This window comes from Chiloscyllium plagiosum, chromosome 9 (genome assembly GCF_004010195.1).
Source record: "Chiloscyllium plagiosum isolate BGI_BamShark_2017 chromosome 9, ASM401019v2, whole genome shotgun sequence".
Taxonomy (NCBI): Eukaryota; Metazoa; Chordata; class Chondrichthyes; order Orectolobiformes; family Hemiscylliidae; genus Chiloscyllium; species Chiloscyllium plagiosum.
The window spans coordinates 100,785,647-100,802,042 of NC_057718.1; the positions used below are offsets into that span (position 1 = coordinate 100,785,647).

General features: G+C 40.2%; 1 protein-coding gene across 4 annotated transcripts in view; it reads left to right on the top strand.

The window, feature by feature from the left end:
* The first annotated feature begins 1,138 nt into the window (after positions 1-1,138).
* LOC122553102 (ADP-ribose glycohydrolase MACROD1-like) overlaps positions 1,139-16,396 on the top strand; it is a 918,032-nt gene continuing 902,774 nt past the window's right edge. For 3 of the 4 annotated variants that reach the window (XM_043696642.1, XM_043696643.1, XM_043696644.1), the window contains exon 1: positions 1,139-1,407. In XM_043696642.1, coding sequence (XP_043552577.1) covers positions 1,383-1,407 — 25 coding nt within the window. In that variant the 5' untranslated portion in view covers positions 1,139-1,382. The remainder of the gene's footprint in view (positions 1,408-16,396) is intronic. The other variant, XM_043696641.1, reaches the window with a different exon arrangement.

The window sequence follows — 16,396 nt, forward strand, 5'->3', positions numbered from 1 at the left end:
CCGAGGAGCAGGAGAATCGACGTTTCAAGCATAAGCCCTTCTTCAGGAATCTTTCTGTGTTGTAAAAACTCTCTGCCTCCTATCCTCTCTGAAGAATCTTCAGAAGTCAACAGAGTTAGAGACCAGGAGCAAACGCTGGCAAGAACGATGAGCAGAACGACCCATTCCATTCCAGCCTACCGAGTAACCATGAACTGAAGTCATTCAGACAGCAAAACTATCTGCAGGATGAATTACTACAGCAGGCTTGAGCTTGATGCCAGGATGTGTGATGACACAAGCTCAAGAGAAACACTTCAAATTGTCTTATAAAACAAAGGAATTCGGGTGCTGGAGAGCTGGAACTAAAACAGAAATTGCTGGAGAAACTCAGCAAATCTGGCAGCACCTATGAAGAGAGAACAAAGTTAACATCTCAGGTCTAGTGGCCCTCCTTCAGAATTGACAGCAACTAGGAATTTAAATTATTTTGTCTTCCAAAGCAGAATTATCAGTACCATTGACAGAGATGATTAATAGTAAATTGATAACCTCAACCACCTTCCCCCCCCCATCCAGTGATCATGACTACCTACTTCCCAAGCCTGGTGGGATGATGAGGAGCAGCAGCACTATCAGTAAGCTGGAGCAGGGCCTGTCCCTGTGCAGTGCCATGCCCATCCTGAGCCTGGGATTCTGCACCAACGCCTGAGCATCCTTTCAAAACCAACTCCCCCTTCTCCACCTCCCGTCGCTAGGCAACCGTCGCCGGGCGACCACCGCGCCATCCTCCGCCAATCGGATGACCGGGCTGCACCCCCGACCCCTGACCCGGAACCTCATTTATTGACAACCCCGCCCATCAACCGGCTACCCATTCACCCCGGCTAACGGCCCATTCTCGAAATAGTTCCGTCTCTTTCAAACACCGCATCAAATGGAGATTTGCGACAGAGATTTTTTAAAATAAAATAGCGACGGTCTGCATTCCCTCTCCCGCACCGACTAAAACCCTCACGCGGAGCAATCGCTGCGAAGGCAAAAAAAACTTAGGCGTAATCGTACTTGATAGTTGGAGGGGGCGGGGATGGGGCACGGGTTCACCAATAGAGGATGGGGAGATATTGACGGACGTGCAGAGTGACCAATAGACGCCGCGGGTGCGCGTGGAGTCCCCGCCTTGGGGAGGGGCGTGGTCGAAAGCATCACGCTTGGTTGAGGGGGCGTTGCTGCCTGAAGAACAGGCGGTGGGTTTTGCTGTCAGCTTGGCCGGGAGATAGTGTGTCTGTGTGTGGGGATAATTTAAACATCTCTATCAGACCGAGGCACTTGGCTTTCTGTTACGTCGATTCCTGGAGTTCAGCAATACAAGGAGAGGAACACGAGGAGAGTGAAAAAAAAACATGCCCAAGGAGAAGAAATCCACAGGTGGGTATGTGTGTGTCTCGCTCTCTATCTGTCAGTGGGTCAGAGGGGCCATCATCTCTCACCTCACCCCTGTCACCAGGGTCTATTCCCCAGCCTGCCCTATTATTTTACTCGCCGGGTACAGAGGCTCTGGCTGCTCTGCTGAGGCAAGGCTTTCCTCTGGTTGTCATAGGAGCAGACTAGGCCTTGAAGCGCCTCCTGTCAAAAGAAAGGAGCTGCAGCTCACACACCTTTACAATATCGCTTGCACCATCCACAACTGGTCCTTTATCTTTTTGCCCCGATCTCTTATGCAAATGAAAAGATCCCTTTGTCTTGCACGTCCAACTGGGGAAAGGGGCGTGCAGCGTTTTTCTTTTCTCTCTAACTTGCGATGTAATATTTGTCCCAAATGTGCTTGCCTCTTTTGTTTTGTAAGTGAATTGCAGTGAACCCAGTGGCTGTTCATCTGAATTATAGCATTGCAGAATTTTCCAGTCTATAGTTTGTGCCTCTTCTGAGGTCCATGTGTTTGTGTCTGTGTGCCCGGAAGGAAAGGAGATCTGTCAACATTTACCACATGAAATAAGAACACCATGAGCTCCGATTATGAGAAATGAAGGTTGTAACTGGGAATTACATGGGCTCTGAGTAGACATTTAGTTGGGACTTCTAGTGCAGTTAATTTGAAGGGATAATAATAAATAATGACAGTGCCTTTTAATTGAGGTGTAATGCAGGTGTAGGATATATGATGCATCATTACTAATTCAGTTGGTGGTTTGGAACATAAAAGAGCAGTGAATTCTTTATGATCCCCAGCAGTTTTCTAAGATTGCATTTCAGTCTGCTCATTCTTTTGTTTTTGAGGCATTGATGTGGTGCATTTTTCAATTCTTTGGAATAGATAATATGACATAAATTGTAACTGACTGGTGTTTACCCTGGAGATACACAAAATTGCATGACAGTTGAAATATTGTTGCGTGTTCTTTTTCTGTGCAATTTCTTAACCTTTTGTTACTAGGCCAGCTTGATTTGGTGCAAAAAAAGAGGAGGCTGGGTTAAATTAGTAACCAAAATGCACAATGGCAGCAAGTAAGAATGTTCTAGCCTCGTATTTAGATTTTCTGGTCTGTATTTCTGGCTACAGACTTAGTTATGGCTATTATTTTGTTTTTTTTTTGGTACAGCTCTATAATTTTGTAAACATTGTAAGATAAAGTGTGGAAATCACGAACTCAGCTGACAGAAAACAATGAGTTGTCATTGATCATTTTAACCTGTTTTGTTGACTTGCATCACTTCGCTATCTGTCAACAAGTGTGTTTATCTTTGAAACACCAGAATTGAATTAAGCCAGTTATGTGTAGCATGCACATTATGTAATGATCATTACTTGTTACAAGCATTGATAATTCTAAACACTCCTGCTTAATGATGAGTAGAGAATTGTTAGTGTTGTAGGGACTTGCAGGTACTGTACAATTGCAATATCTTAAATGTAGAAATTATTGTCTGCTAGCATGTTGCAGATGTTAGTTTGCAACTTTTGAAAGTAAAATGGTTTGTCTTGTGTTGTACAGTGACATCGTTATGATATCGTGAAAACTAAGTATTATAAAATTCTGTTTGTTGCCATGATAATTTAGCAACTCTGTATTGAGTGTACTACTGAGCTCAGGTTTCTCCTGAGTCTAATTGTGGCCTTGCGAACACTTGCTTTAGCCAGGTCTCACTAGAATTTTGTGTTGAAGTAGAAACTGGACACTGAACTACCATAAAGAAGAAGCTACAGCCTCAGTTATTAAACTCAGTCTATGCTGTCCTCTATTATCTGAGGTCAAGCAATATTGATAAAATGAAAGCTAATTCTGTTCAGTGGCTGTGAAACTCCAATATGGTGATTGTTAATCTAATGTCTATTAATACCAGGCCACTACCCAAACTGCATCAATTCAGGTTTTGCATTCAGGGGCACTGTGCAGGTTTACTGTAGGGAAACTGACTGTCACCTCTGTACTGTTTCGAGCCTGCATTTAGAACTTGTTAAGGTATTTTGGAATATTACTGCTTCTTGCATTTGAGATGTCCAATTTGGAACTCTGTGATGTAGATGCTGAAATGGGGAAAATAACTCAAATGTCTCAGTATTTTATGCCTTGATCTGAACAAATAATTCATTTTGTGGTAAAGTGGAAGGAGAAGATAAATTAGTTGTAGAGGATTTCCAGTTAAGAGAAAGATGGTTGCCCAGTTATATTGTATTATGAAGGAACTTGACAGAAGCATTAAGCAGTTTTTCTTGCAATTTACCCCCCCCCGTGTTAAGCCTGGTTGTGATGGTGCTAATCCCAAGTAATGAAGTTTCCATTTTGTCCAGTTACTCATTGATCATCAAAAGTCCATCGTCAAAGGTGCTATCAGGTGGCACTTGGACAACAGTAATCTGCTCACCAGCATTTGGTAATGGCTTCCATCAGGATCACATAACTCTGGATAGCATCAATCCAAATATAGACATAGGAGCTGAACCCTAGCAGTGAGTTGAGTGACTGCCCTTATCATTTAACTGAGTGTAGCATCAAGGATCCCTAGAAAAATGGAAGCGAGAGATGCACACGTGTGTGTGTGTGTGTATTTATAACATGTTTATGGATTCATATGTGTATGATAGATATAAAGATAGATTTGGACTGATAAGTGGCAATAATATTTTGTAATCATCTCCCAAAGAGAGAATCAATGACCTCCCCATAACATTCAGTGGCAGTGCCATCATTTAATTCCCCACCATCAACATTCTGGCATATGTATGTGTGCTCTTGATCAGAGATGTAACTGGGCCAACAATACTGTGGCTACAAGAACTGATGAAAGGTTAGGAATTCTGCATCAACTAACTCGCCTCCTGTCTCCCCCGTGCCTGCCCACCATCAATAAGGCACAGGTCAGGAGTGTAATGGAGTACTTAAAAATGTGTTGCTGGAAAAGCACAGCAGGTCAGGCAGCATCAAAGGAGAAGGAGAATCGACGTTTCGGGCATAAGCCCTTCTTCAGTAATGTTTACTCTTCACTTGCCTGGATAAATGCCAGTGAAAAAAACCCTGAAGAAGTTTGACGCATCCAGGGCAAAGCATCTCACTTGATTGATATACCATTTGCCATCTTCCACATTCACTATTTTGCTATGACTTTGCATTGGTAGTGAAAGTGTACGATGTACAAGACCATGTGCAGTAATTTACTCTTGACTCCTCCTCCATTACTGCAATTGATACTGCTTAGAAGGATAAGGGCAGCAGACACAAGGCGAGGCACCATCTACCAAGACATACACTGACCCAACTTAGACCTGTATCATTGTTCCTGCGTTTCCGAGGAGTCAAAATCCGAGAAGTTGCTTCCTTAAAGTGTTGAGGGTGCCCCATGCCTCAAGGATTGCAGTGATTCAAAAAGCAGTTCTTTTGGGCAGTTGGTAATGGGCAATCAATTTGAACAATGATCAATAAACAATTAAAAAAGCTGGAAATAGAGTATCGTTATGAAGGGGTGTTATTCCGACATGTATCTTGGACCTTTGGTCAAAGAACATTTTGCAAAGCAAATGGGACCGGCTACAGCAGAGAAAAATATTGTAATTGCAAAAAACACAAGCTGCTCGACTGCAGTCACTGAGGCTACAGTACTGTTTTGAGAGGACACATGACCCAGTTTGTAGACTTAACAAAGTTACTGGAGTTTGAACAGACAGTCAGGGACAGCCTTTGCTGTCTCTACCTTTCCTCATAGTTTGAGGGTTTAAAAACTCATTGGAAGACATCACCACAAGTTGCAAAATGTTTGGTATGAGGGATATATAATAAATAGAGTTGACCATTGTCATGGAATTTTTTGATGGTTTTAAGTTTAAGCAGCAGTTTAGATCTCATACAGAAAATGTATATAACTGGTTAAGGATGGCTCACTGATAATCAGTGGATGATCAGCAGCTGCCACAGAGTGTGTTATCTCAATAAACTTTGATAGCAGCTTCTTGTTCTTGAGCCAACATGTAAGGAAACTGTCCCTTGAGTCCTCATCCTCCTCTTGTGGCCCACCTAAGGGAGACAACTACTTGCTGAGGACTGTGCCTAACTCTGATCGTTTGTTGATATACCTGATTTTATTTTTAGGGGGTGGTAGTTTACATTATGCCAATCATCCATTTGAATCCTTCTAGCTGATGGACCCAGGATGACTATTCGCAACATCAAAACAGCTGTCACCCTTTTGCCCAACCCCTGCCTCTGCTCAAAGTCAGCTTACATTTCTGTGAGGGCAGACAATTTCACGCACGGGTGTTAGTGATCTGGTAATCTTCATAGCCTTTATCTTTAGCTTGCCGTTTGTTTATATTTACAAATGTAGAGCAAGGTTCAGAGCTGTCTCAGATAAATTTATTCAAAGTTTCTTACTTGGCAAAGGGAAAATGAGAGTTTTTTTTTAAAACAAGGATAGGGTTTCTAAGAGGAAAGTTCTGAATCTAAGTCAGTGTCTCTAGGCAAAAAGAATTCAGCAGCTGTACCTGATCCAAGAAGAAATCCCAGTGCTCGTAGAATTATTTATTTTCTGAATTTAACTGTTACTTGGGCAAAGTACTTTTAGGATAACACCCTATAGAGTTTTAATCTGAACGTGGAGGTTGCGTGTGTGCGTACTTGTGTGTGAGAGTAGGTGATACTGTTCAAAATCAGTATCCCACATGTTTTCCCATTGCGACCCTGTTGTGAAGATTGAAATTTGTCATCATTCCTCAAGGACAGCTGAGAGTAACATGGTGCGATTATGAGAGTAGGGACCTTTTAGAGTGAGACCATAGTTGATTAGAGCTACACAGTGGCCATGATGATAAATAATGTTATATTAGATTTTGTTAGGAATCTAATTGTATGCCACATAGCTCAAATTCTTTACAACACCACGAAGAATGGAAGTTTGAAAATACCTGCTGAATTTATAGATTCCAAGTGACCAGCATTTCAATGAAACCACCAATCGATTTCAAATATAGTCAGTATTAATACTTGGGGTGTGAAATGCTAATCTAGCCATTTATGACTGGACAGGAGATCCTTATAAAATGGGGACGTTTAAGATGTTGGTCCTTGATCAGGTTGTTGTAAACTTTTGAAATCTGACTCTCATAGAAACATTTTTATTCACAAAGTTTTTATGACCATGACTTGAAGCAAATGGCATGATGTTAATGTGATGGTATCAACATCCTTTGAGGTAACTGAATCAAATGAAAGCATAATTGTTTCATGTTGCATAACCTCATATTCTATTGTCAATTGAACACTGTCAATAACTTTCCAAAGAGAGCTGTTTTGTTAAATGTTACAAATGCAGTAAAAGAAAGAAACTGTGAATTTCAAGTCTTTTTGCATCTTTTGTTTCAAAGAAACAGAATCCGACAGTGCAGTGCTGATGATGTATGTGTGTACAAGTGGGAAGTGAGTGCTCAGTCTCTATTAATCCAACAGGTTGCAGAGGATATTTCTATACAGGAGGCGAGTTTGCTCTCCCTGAACGTATGAAATCCTTTTTAAGACATGCATTGAACAGTCTCTTGTTTAGTTTTTTTAAAAAAAGTTGTGGGTGAAAAGTAATCATGTAGTTCTCCACAACACGCATTACTGGAACAGTTGCAATTTCAAGGCATGCTTCCAAAAAGTATTTGAATTAAAGTTGAGACAGGCCGCCTACTTGCGGAACGTTTCAGAGAACACCTCTGGGACACCCGGAACAACCAACCCAACCACCCCATGGCTCAAGACTTCAACTCCCCCTCCCACTCCACCAAGGACATGCAGGTCCTTGAACTCCTCCATCGCCAGACCCCTTCCACCTATCGCATTTCCAATGCCCCTCCCCCAAGTCCCTCCTCCCTACCTTTTTATCTTAGCCTGCTGGACACACTTTCCTCATTCCTGAAGAAGAGCTCATTCCCGAAACGTCGATTCTCCTGCTCCTTGGATGCTGCCTGACCTGCGCTTTTTCCAGCAACACATTTTCAGCTTTAAAAGAATACAACCAGTAAACAAGAGTAATAGCTTATTTATAAGTCAAAATCATTTGAAAATGTTGTTTTCTTCCATTCTTATTTTGCAAGTTTGCAGATTTAAATGTTTTATAAAAGCAAGAAGAACTGCGGATGTTGTAAATCAGAAACATCTACAAAGGTTGCTGGAAAATCTCAGCAGGTCTGGCAGCATCTGTGAAGAGAAATCAGAGTTAACATTAGGGTCCAGTATTGGAAGGATGTTGTGAAACTTGAAAGAGTTCAAAAAAGATTTACAAGGATATTACCAGAGTTGGAGGATTTGAGTTATAGGGATAGGCTGGGGCTATTTTCCCTGGAGCATTGGAGGCTGAGGGGTGACCTTACAGAGGTTTATAAAATCATGAAGGGGATGGTTAGGGTAAATAGACAAGGTATTTTCCCTGGTTGGGGGAGTCCAGAACTAGAGGGCATAGGTTTAGAATCAGAGGGGAAATATATAGAAGGGACCTAAGGGGCAACTTTTTCACAGAGGGTGGTACGTGTATGGAATGAGCTGCCAGAGGAAGTAGTGGAGACTGGTACAATTGCAACATGTAAAAGGCATTTGGATGGGTATATGAATAGGAAGGGTTTAGAAGGATATGGTCCAAGGGCTGGCAAATGGGACAAGATGAGATTGGGATATCTGGTGAGCATGGACAAGTTGAACCAAAGGGTCTGTTTCTGTGCTGTACATCTCTATGACTCTAGATGTTTTATAACATTGTTTATCAAAACCTTGATTCTGAATAAACATAACAGGTTTATAGAGGACACATTCAATGATAATTTGAGGAAATAACATTTTGGATAGTAGGCACAAGGAGTCAGCCAACTGTAGTGGATTTCAAACCAACTGTGTTGCTTGTATTAATTACGTCAATTTCCATCTCCTAGGAAAAATAAGCAAATGCTGCTCAGCCTTGGGTGAAAACTCATTTCACAAAACTTCATTATCCTAGCAGTATTTCTAAATGACCACCTAAATGTGGGTTGGGGAACTAGAAAAGCATTATCAATGCATCAGGATGTCCTGCACCTGTACTGCACCTGACCTGGAATTTTTTGATGCTGACACTGGGTGCTAAGATTGGACAGATATGCTGTTCTCCACCATTATTCTTCCCACAGCAACAAAGTGAAAGTGTGTTCCACTGTCACCTGGTATAAAATGGATGTATTAAATCATTACAGTACAGTTTAAGGATATTAACATGTTCTTGAGAACTGTACGTTTCAATTCCCAGAAGTCTCTGCTTGCTAATCAAAATGAAAAAAAAGTTCTATTGTTGGTACAGTTGATTAAATAACAGCAGAAAAACTAAATGGGAAATAAGAAATGCAGAATGTGGAATTCTTGAGGTTGTCCATGATTGAATAAACTGATATCTGATGAACTCCTGAACTGCAGATTTAAAATAGGTTTTGTAAGTAGATACACATTGACCTTGTACACTGGCTCAGAAAACGTTTGGCATCACTGCAAAAGTTTGGTCTTGAGTCTTTGGAAACATGAGTGAGTTGTACATTTGTATATTACTTGCATGAAGAGCATATCAATATTAATGCAGTACTTATTATATTATTTGAACACAGTCTTCCAGCGCAATGGCTTATTTCCATGTATACTCAAAGTATGGAATGTTTCATTCCAAGTGCTATAAATGTTCAGTGTAGGAATCTGGCAACTTAATGAACATCATATGATGTATGGCATAAGAGCTATATTTATCAATAGTATTGAAGTGTGGAAGAGAAGCTCAGTTTAATGTTTTTGGACTAACTTTGATTCTCATCTTTAAGCTGGTATTAATAAAGTGGGACAGCACCAGAAGCCATTCAACTGAAACAGAAGAATCTGCTGGGTTGTTTTTTATAAAGCAAAGCACTCAGCTCCACAAAAGATCAATAAGATTGTCCTCTTGGATTTTGTGGCAAGATCGAATTTAACACATATGCTTTTTGGATAATTAATTTAAAGAAAACCAAATGAAAGGGATTTATGACATTTTTTTTGTGGTTGACCTCCCAATATAGCCATAAAAACAAAATAACTGGTCAAAGAAAGCATCTGTTGACTTGTGTAAGTTTACAAATGTGCCTTTTCCAGTTTGGTACCTATTTTTGAACTGCCAGTGATGAGATAATACATCTTTGAGGTTCTGTATAACACTGCTTGTGACAGTTTAGTAAGGTGAGGGTTGTTCCTCAATGAAGCTGCATCATAGGAAAAATTTTAGATATCAATGATAAATCTTGTTCTTATTTGGTTTTCATTTTTTAAACCTGAAATAGTGTTAGCATTTTGCTTTTTCTTTCTTTTTTTTTCTGTCCAATTTCAAATTATTGATAACAAATTTTCCTCACTAAATTTTCTTTTTAACCATTAGAATTGCTGTCAGAGTGGGGTTTTCCCCATTCAATTTTCTTGCAATTGAAAACTGTTCTATTATACTGAACAGACAAGTCTCTCTAACAGTTGCTCAATAGTTTTTAGAAAACAAATATTTTCAACAAAATGTTATGAAGATTTTTATGTTTAGTATTTTTTTGAAGACTTCAGTTTGAGGATTGTGACTATCTGGATGGTCTTACGTTTAATTTTTAAATCTCTTTAAAAGAATCGGAAGCCAGAAAATGGAAGATTGGATGCATGTTTTTTTTTCAACTTGGTGGGGTGGGGGATTGATGGGGTGGAGAGGTGGAACTGTGTACACACTTAATGGTTACACAAGAGCATATAACTTTGCCTGAAGTTGAATTTTGGCACTTCAGCTGGATGTGATAACACTGGGTGTCTTTGGAGCAAAAGAAGTAACTGCCCAGGACCAGCTTGTGGATTGGTTTCAAATAGCAGTTTGGCAAAGCAATGAAATGGGTGAGAGCAGTAGGGGCTTGGACCATCAAGCCTATCCATCAAGCAAAGTTTCACTCTTGCTCTTAATTGGACAAGAAATGAGTCTCCAATTTATCGGGAAAAAAAGCTGCTAATTGACATCAATAACTGGGTTCAACTGGCCAGCTACTGAATTGCGACACCCTACTTGACAATGTGATATCAAGACTAAGGAAAAAAAACATTGACAAAGTTTTAAAAACCACACAACATCAGGTTATAGTCCAACAGGTTTATTTGGAATCACTAGCTTTCGAAGTCTTCGGGTGGCTGTGGAGCAGAATCATAAGACACCGACTGTATAGTGTTGAAAAATGTGGTGCTGGAAAAACACAGCAGGCCAGGCAGCATCCGAGGAGCAGTAGAACCGACGTTTCGGGCATAAGCCCTTCTTCAGGAATTATGCCCAAAACGTCGATTCTCCTGCTCCTCAGATGCTGGCTGGCCTGCTGTGTTTTGCCAGCACCACATTTTTCAACTCTGGTCTCCAGCATCTGCAGTCCTCACTTTCTCCTAACAGACTGTATAGCAACAGGCTTGCAATGTCATGGAATCTAATATTAAACAAATTTAGCAGATGTCTTTCATCTTTTAGAATGACCATGTTAGTTTCAGTTCCTTCATTTGTAAATCCCAGAACTTCTTTAAAATTACGTTCTCAAAGTAGCTTTTAACATTTGGTGTCGTCTCAGCTCAGATAATGCAGTGAAGGTGTGAAGTTAAAGTCTGGACTGTGTGTCCCAATGTTAGGTCAGGCTGATTCTATTTCTAAAGTGGGAGTTACAGAATTTTTCCTGGATTTATGCAATTTTTGAGTTTTTGGGCATGGTTAACACTGCTACTTCACAGCGCCAGGGACCTGGGTTCAATTCCCACCTCAGGTGACTCTGTGTCTGTGTGGTTTTTTTTCCGGGTGCTCCAGTTTCCTCCCACAATCCCAAGATTTGCAGGTCAGGTGAATTGGCCATGCTAAATTGCCCATAGTGTTAGGTGCATTAGTCAGGGGTAAATGTAGGGAAATGGTCTTGGTGGGTTACACTTTGGAGGGTCAGTGTGGACTTGTTGGGCCTAAGGGCCTGTTTCCATACTGTTAGGAATCTAATCTAATTCCATTTCATGACACTGCAATCCTGTTGCTATAAAGCCTGTGTCTTATGATTCTGCTCCACAACTACCAGAAGAAGAAGCAGCGTTTTGAAAGCTAGTGATTCCAAGTAAACTTGTTGGACTATAACCTGGTGTTTTGTGATTATTAACTTTGCCCACCCCAGTTCAACACGTGCACCTCCAAATCATAACTTTGAGAAAAGGCACCTCATTTTACTCCGTTTGGCTTAGATTTTGATTTACAGACATTGTGTCTTTTTAATTTATATATTGTCACCCGAAATATTCCTGGAAATGTACAATTTGTCTTGTTCTACCTTGTTGGAAGATACAAAGATTGATCGCATCCTCCCCAATGAGGAGGATTGCCAGAGGTCTCCCATGGGGAACCTTGTCGAACGTCTTACTGAAGTCTGTACAGATCACATCTACTGTTCTGCCCTCATCAATCCTCTTTGTTATTACTTCAAAAAACTCAATCAAGTTTGTGAGACATGATTTCCCACGCACAAAGCCATGTTGACTATCCTGAATCAGTCCTTGCCTTTCCAAATCCATGTACATCCTGTCCCTCAGGATTCCCTCCAACAACTTGCCCACTACCGAGGTCAGGCTCACCGGTCTATAGTTCCCTGGCTTGTCTTTACCGCCCTTCTTAAACAGTGGCACCACGTTTGCCAACCTCCAGTCTTCTGGCACCTCACCTGTGACCATCAATGATACAAATATCTCAGCAAGATGCCCAGCAATCACGTCTCTGGCTTCCCACAGAGTTCTCAGGTACACCTGATCAGGTCCTGGGGACTTCTCCACCTTTAACCGTTTCAAGACATCCAGCACTTCCTCCTCTGTAATCTGGACATTTTGCAAGATGTCACCATCTATTTCCCTACTGTCTATATCTTCCATATCATTTCCCACAGTAAATACCGATGCAAAATACTCATTTAGTATCTCCCCCATTTTCTGCAGCTCCACACAAAGGCCGCCGTGCTGATCTTTGAGGGGCCCTATTCTCTCCCTAGTTACCCTTTTGTCCTTTGCTTAGGTTTATGACTGCGTCAAGTTCCAGTTTTTGCTTGAGTTTTTTTTGTTTGGAGTCACAAGAGAAAAGTCTGTTTCTGGAAATGAAACCTTATGGGTATGTTGTGGAGTCATAGTTCAGCTGCTCTAGCATGAAAAAAAAACTATTAAAACGTTTGTCAATATTTCCTGCAAGATTGACTGCTTCAGCAAAGTTCCTCAGTGATAACTGCATGCGTTCAATGATATGTCTTGGTGTACAAGCATATCAGTCCTATAGCATCTGAATGCCTTACACCTGATCAGTATTGTCCCAACGTGTTTTTGTTTTCCCCAAAGTAAATGGTTTCAGAGAAAAACATTTTCCCCACCTTTACTTGTGTGTGCATGTGAGGGTTTATGCATTTTGGCATATCTGCAGGGAGTAAATATCTCTCTGTTTCATATTACATACAGTGTGTAGCAGCTAGTTTTGCATCATTAAATCCAGTTTATTAAACTCAACTGAACATTTTGTATTTAAAGTTTTTTATTAAATTATAAATTTAATAGAGAAACAAAATGATTTGCCATACTGGGTAATGGATGAAAATGATTAAATTCATATTGTGACCCATGAATGAAAAAAGACCACTTTTCCCTCCTCAGTAGCAATAACACATAGACCTTTCTTGTAATATCAAATTTTTAGATGTGGAACGATATCCCAAGGCACTTCACAAGAGAATGAAACTGACTGAAACCTGATAAAGGTCTCGTTAAATTGCTGGGCATTAAAAGCACATGTTTGCCTTGTGCAAAATTATATTGCAGAATATGGGTGCTGTTTATTACATTTAAGGGAATATTAATTACTCAGAAGTAATATACTGTGATGCTGGGAATAATTTTAAAATCAGGAAATGCTGGAATTTGCAGTGTGAGGAACAGCATTAATATTGAAGATTAATGACCTTTCATCAGAAATTGTTGATAGCAGTTCAGATAAAAGCCTGATTACTTTAACTAAAACATTAGGTAACTAATGATAGCTTGTTAAAACAAAGAATGAAGGCCCTCTGAGAAATACTGCTTTTGAAATTAATGTTAATTTGGATCCTATGTCACTATTTGTTATAGGCTATGGAAATATTTCTACCCAGACCAATCATAGTTGGATTTGTTTTCTAACCCATTAACACAGTTTAACTCTTTGCTTCTATTCAGATTCTGAAATGAAACTTGTGGTGTTGCAGTATTTTCTCTTCAAATATGAGCATAGTGGTAACCTGCTTTAAACAGTGTGTTTGTTTGTTTATGTGAATGCATCTTTAATATGTGCTTTAGATAGACTTTCTGTAAAGTAGTTCTAAAAGCTCAATACTGAGTAAAGATAATTGCATTGATACAATGTTTCTGTAACATGGGTGCCTGTGAGCCAGCTCCCAGCTTTGACGCAACTGTGTAAATGCCACACCCCATTTCAGATACGCAGAATGCTATTGTTTGAAGGGCCCAGATGTCATGTTGTACTTGCATTATTATTAAGTTGCTTGCAGTATATTGATTCCTTCTAATAATTTAGGAGAACAATTTTATTTAATTAAACTGTTGTAGTTGTTTGACCTGCTGATCAAGTTCAATGACTCCCCATTTTTGGAAGTATGGTCACCCATAAACAGTCATTGAATTGTTTGTGATAAATTTGAACATTTATCTGTACTGGATACTTTTTTCATGCTCATGGTTTTGTCTTCTGGGGATTTTTGTCTTCCTTCTGTTTGACAACTTTGTAGCTATTCAATTAGCTATTTTAAGATGTAGACTGGAATAGAAGTGGTCTTCTGTTCCTTCATTTAGGAGTTTCCAATCTATTTCTGAGAAGAATGTACTGACTTGAACCCTGAATCCCTCCATTCGTTTACATCACTTATAGTGAACTGTACCACCTCTCATTTACTGACATTCGTTCCATTTGTCCTCTTTTTGTTATTGGTATTTAATAGATTTTGTATTTAAATGTTCATATAGGTGTTGTGCATAGATTAGTTAAATATACTTCAATATGTAACAGCATTTTGTGGCAATTGGGCACCATGGGGGCTGGGGTGCCTCATCCTCTCCATTGACGTTTTAATTAAAGTTTTGTCTCTTATTTAACTTTTGGTATGATTGCTCTTAATTCGTTGTTATTATTTTGGTTTATTGTAAGAGTATTTGACTGTGTATATGAAGCAAGGCCAGCTAGCACAGTCAATATCCTGGGGATTGACATTGAAGTGTATTCACCATATAGCAGGTCAAAGCTTAGGAACTCAGCGCTGAGTCACCTCTTGTCTCCCCAACGTCTGTCCACCATCAATAAAACACAAACTGGAGTGTGATGGAAACTGCCCACTTGCCTGAATGAGTAAATCTCCAACAACACTAAAGAAGCTTAACATCATCAGGGCAAAGCAACCCACCCTTCACAGCCAATGCACAATGGTAACAATGTTTTCTATCTATAAGATGTACCCTGTTACAGCTCACCAAGCCTCCTTTGACAGCACCTTCCAAACCTGTCCGACTAGGTGGTAGAGGTGACAAGATTAGCAAATGCATGGGAGCATCAACCCCCGCAAGTTCCTTTCCAGATTCCAACTTGACTTGGGACTGTATCATTGTTCCTTCAGAGTTGATGGGTCAAAATTCTGGAACTTGCTCCATAACAGCCCTGTGGGTGTAGCTGCACTCCAAAAGCTACAATAGTTCAAGAAGTCAGATCACTGCCATCTTGACCAAGGCAGTGAGGGGTGAGTAAAAAATGCTGACCTAGATAGATATGCCACCATCCTATGAAAAGCTTTTTAAAACTGGAGAGAGGTGTCGGGATATTTCGTGTAATTGTTTAGTGCAGTTATTTGAGCTCTGTGGAATGCATTATATAGTCCCCACCAAAGCCATGTGAGTCTCAGTGTAACACAGCACAGAAACTGACCCTTTGGTCCAGCCAGTCTATGCCAACCATAATCCCGAGCTAAACTTGTCCTACCTACCTGTCCATATCCCTCCAAATCTTTCTATTCCTGGATTTATTCAAATGGTCTTTTAAACATTGCAATTGTACCCACATTCACCACTTCAAGATGTTCATTACACCCGCAAACCACTCACTATGTAAACAAACTTGCCCCAATGTCTCTTTTAAATCTCTCTCATCTTACTCTTAAAAATGTGCTTCCAGTCTTGAATTCCCTCATCCTAGAGAAAAGGCAACTACCATTAACTCTACCTATACCCCTCATGATTTTATCAACCTCCTGTGCTGCAGTCCCAGCCTATCCAGCCTTGTTTTAAAACTCACACCTTCCGTACCCAGCAACATCCTGGTAAGTCTCTTCTAAACCTTTCCAGCTTAATATCCTTCCTATAACTAGGTGAACAGAACTGGACTCAGTGTGCTATAATGTGTGTTTCTTTAACACAAATTGGCTATAACGCGATTGAAGAATTTATACCATTATTTTTAAAATGCAAACTTTCTTTACCTCTATTGGCTATGTCACGATTCTGTCCCCATTAGTTGAAATGGCGCTGCTGTTATGTGATTTTCTTATAATCACACGGGAACAGAACTATTGCGTTATATCAGAACCAACTCTATTCCAGAAGAGGCCTCACCAATGTCCTGTACAACCTGAATATGACTTCCCAAATCCTATACTCAAAGGACTGAGCAATGAAGGCAAGCATACCAAACACCTTTTTTAATCATCCTGTCTATACGTGACACAAATATCAAAGAGTTATGTTCCTGCACCCCTAGGTCCCTCTGTTCTACAACACTACCCAAGGCCCTACCATTTATTGTGTAAGCCCTACCCTTGTTTGTTGTAACAAAGTGCAATATCTCACATTTATCCAGAGTGAAATAG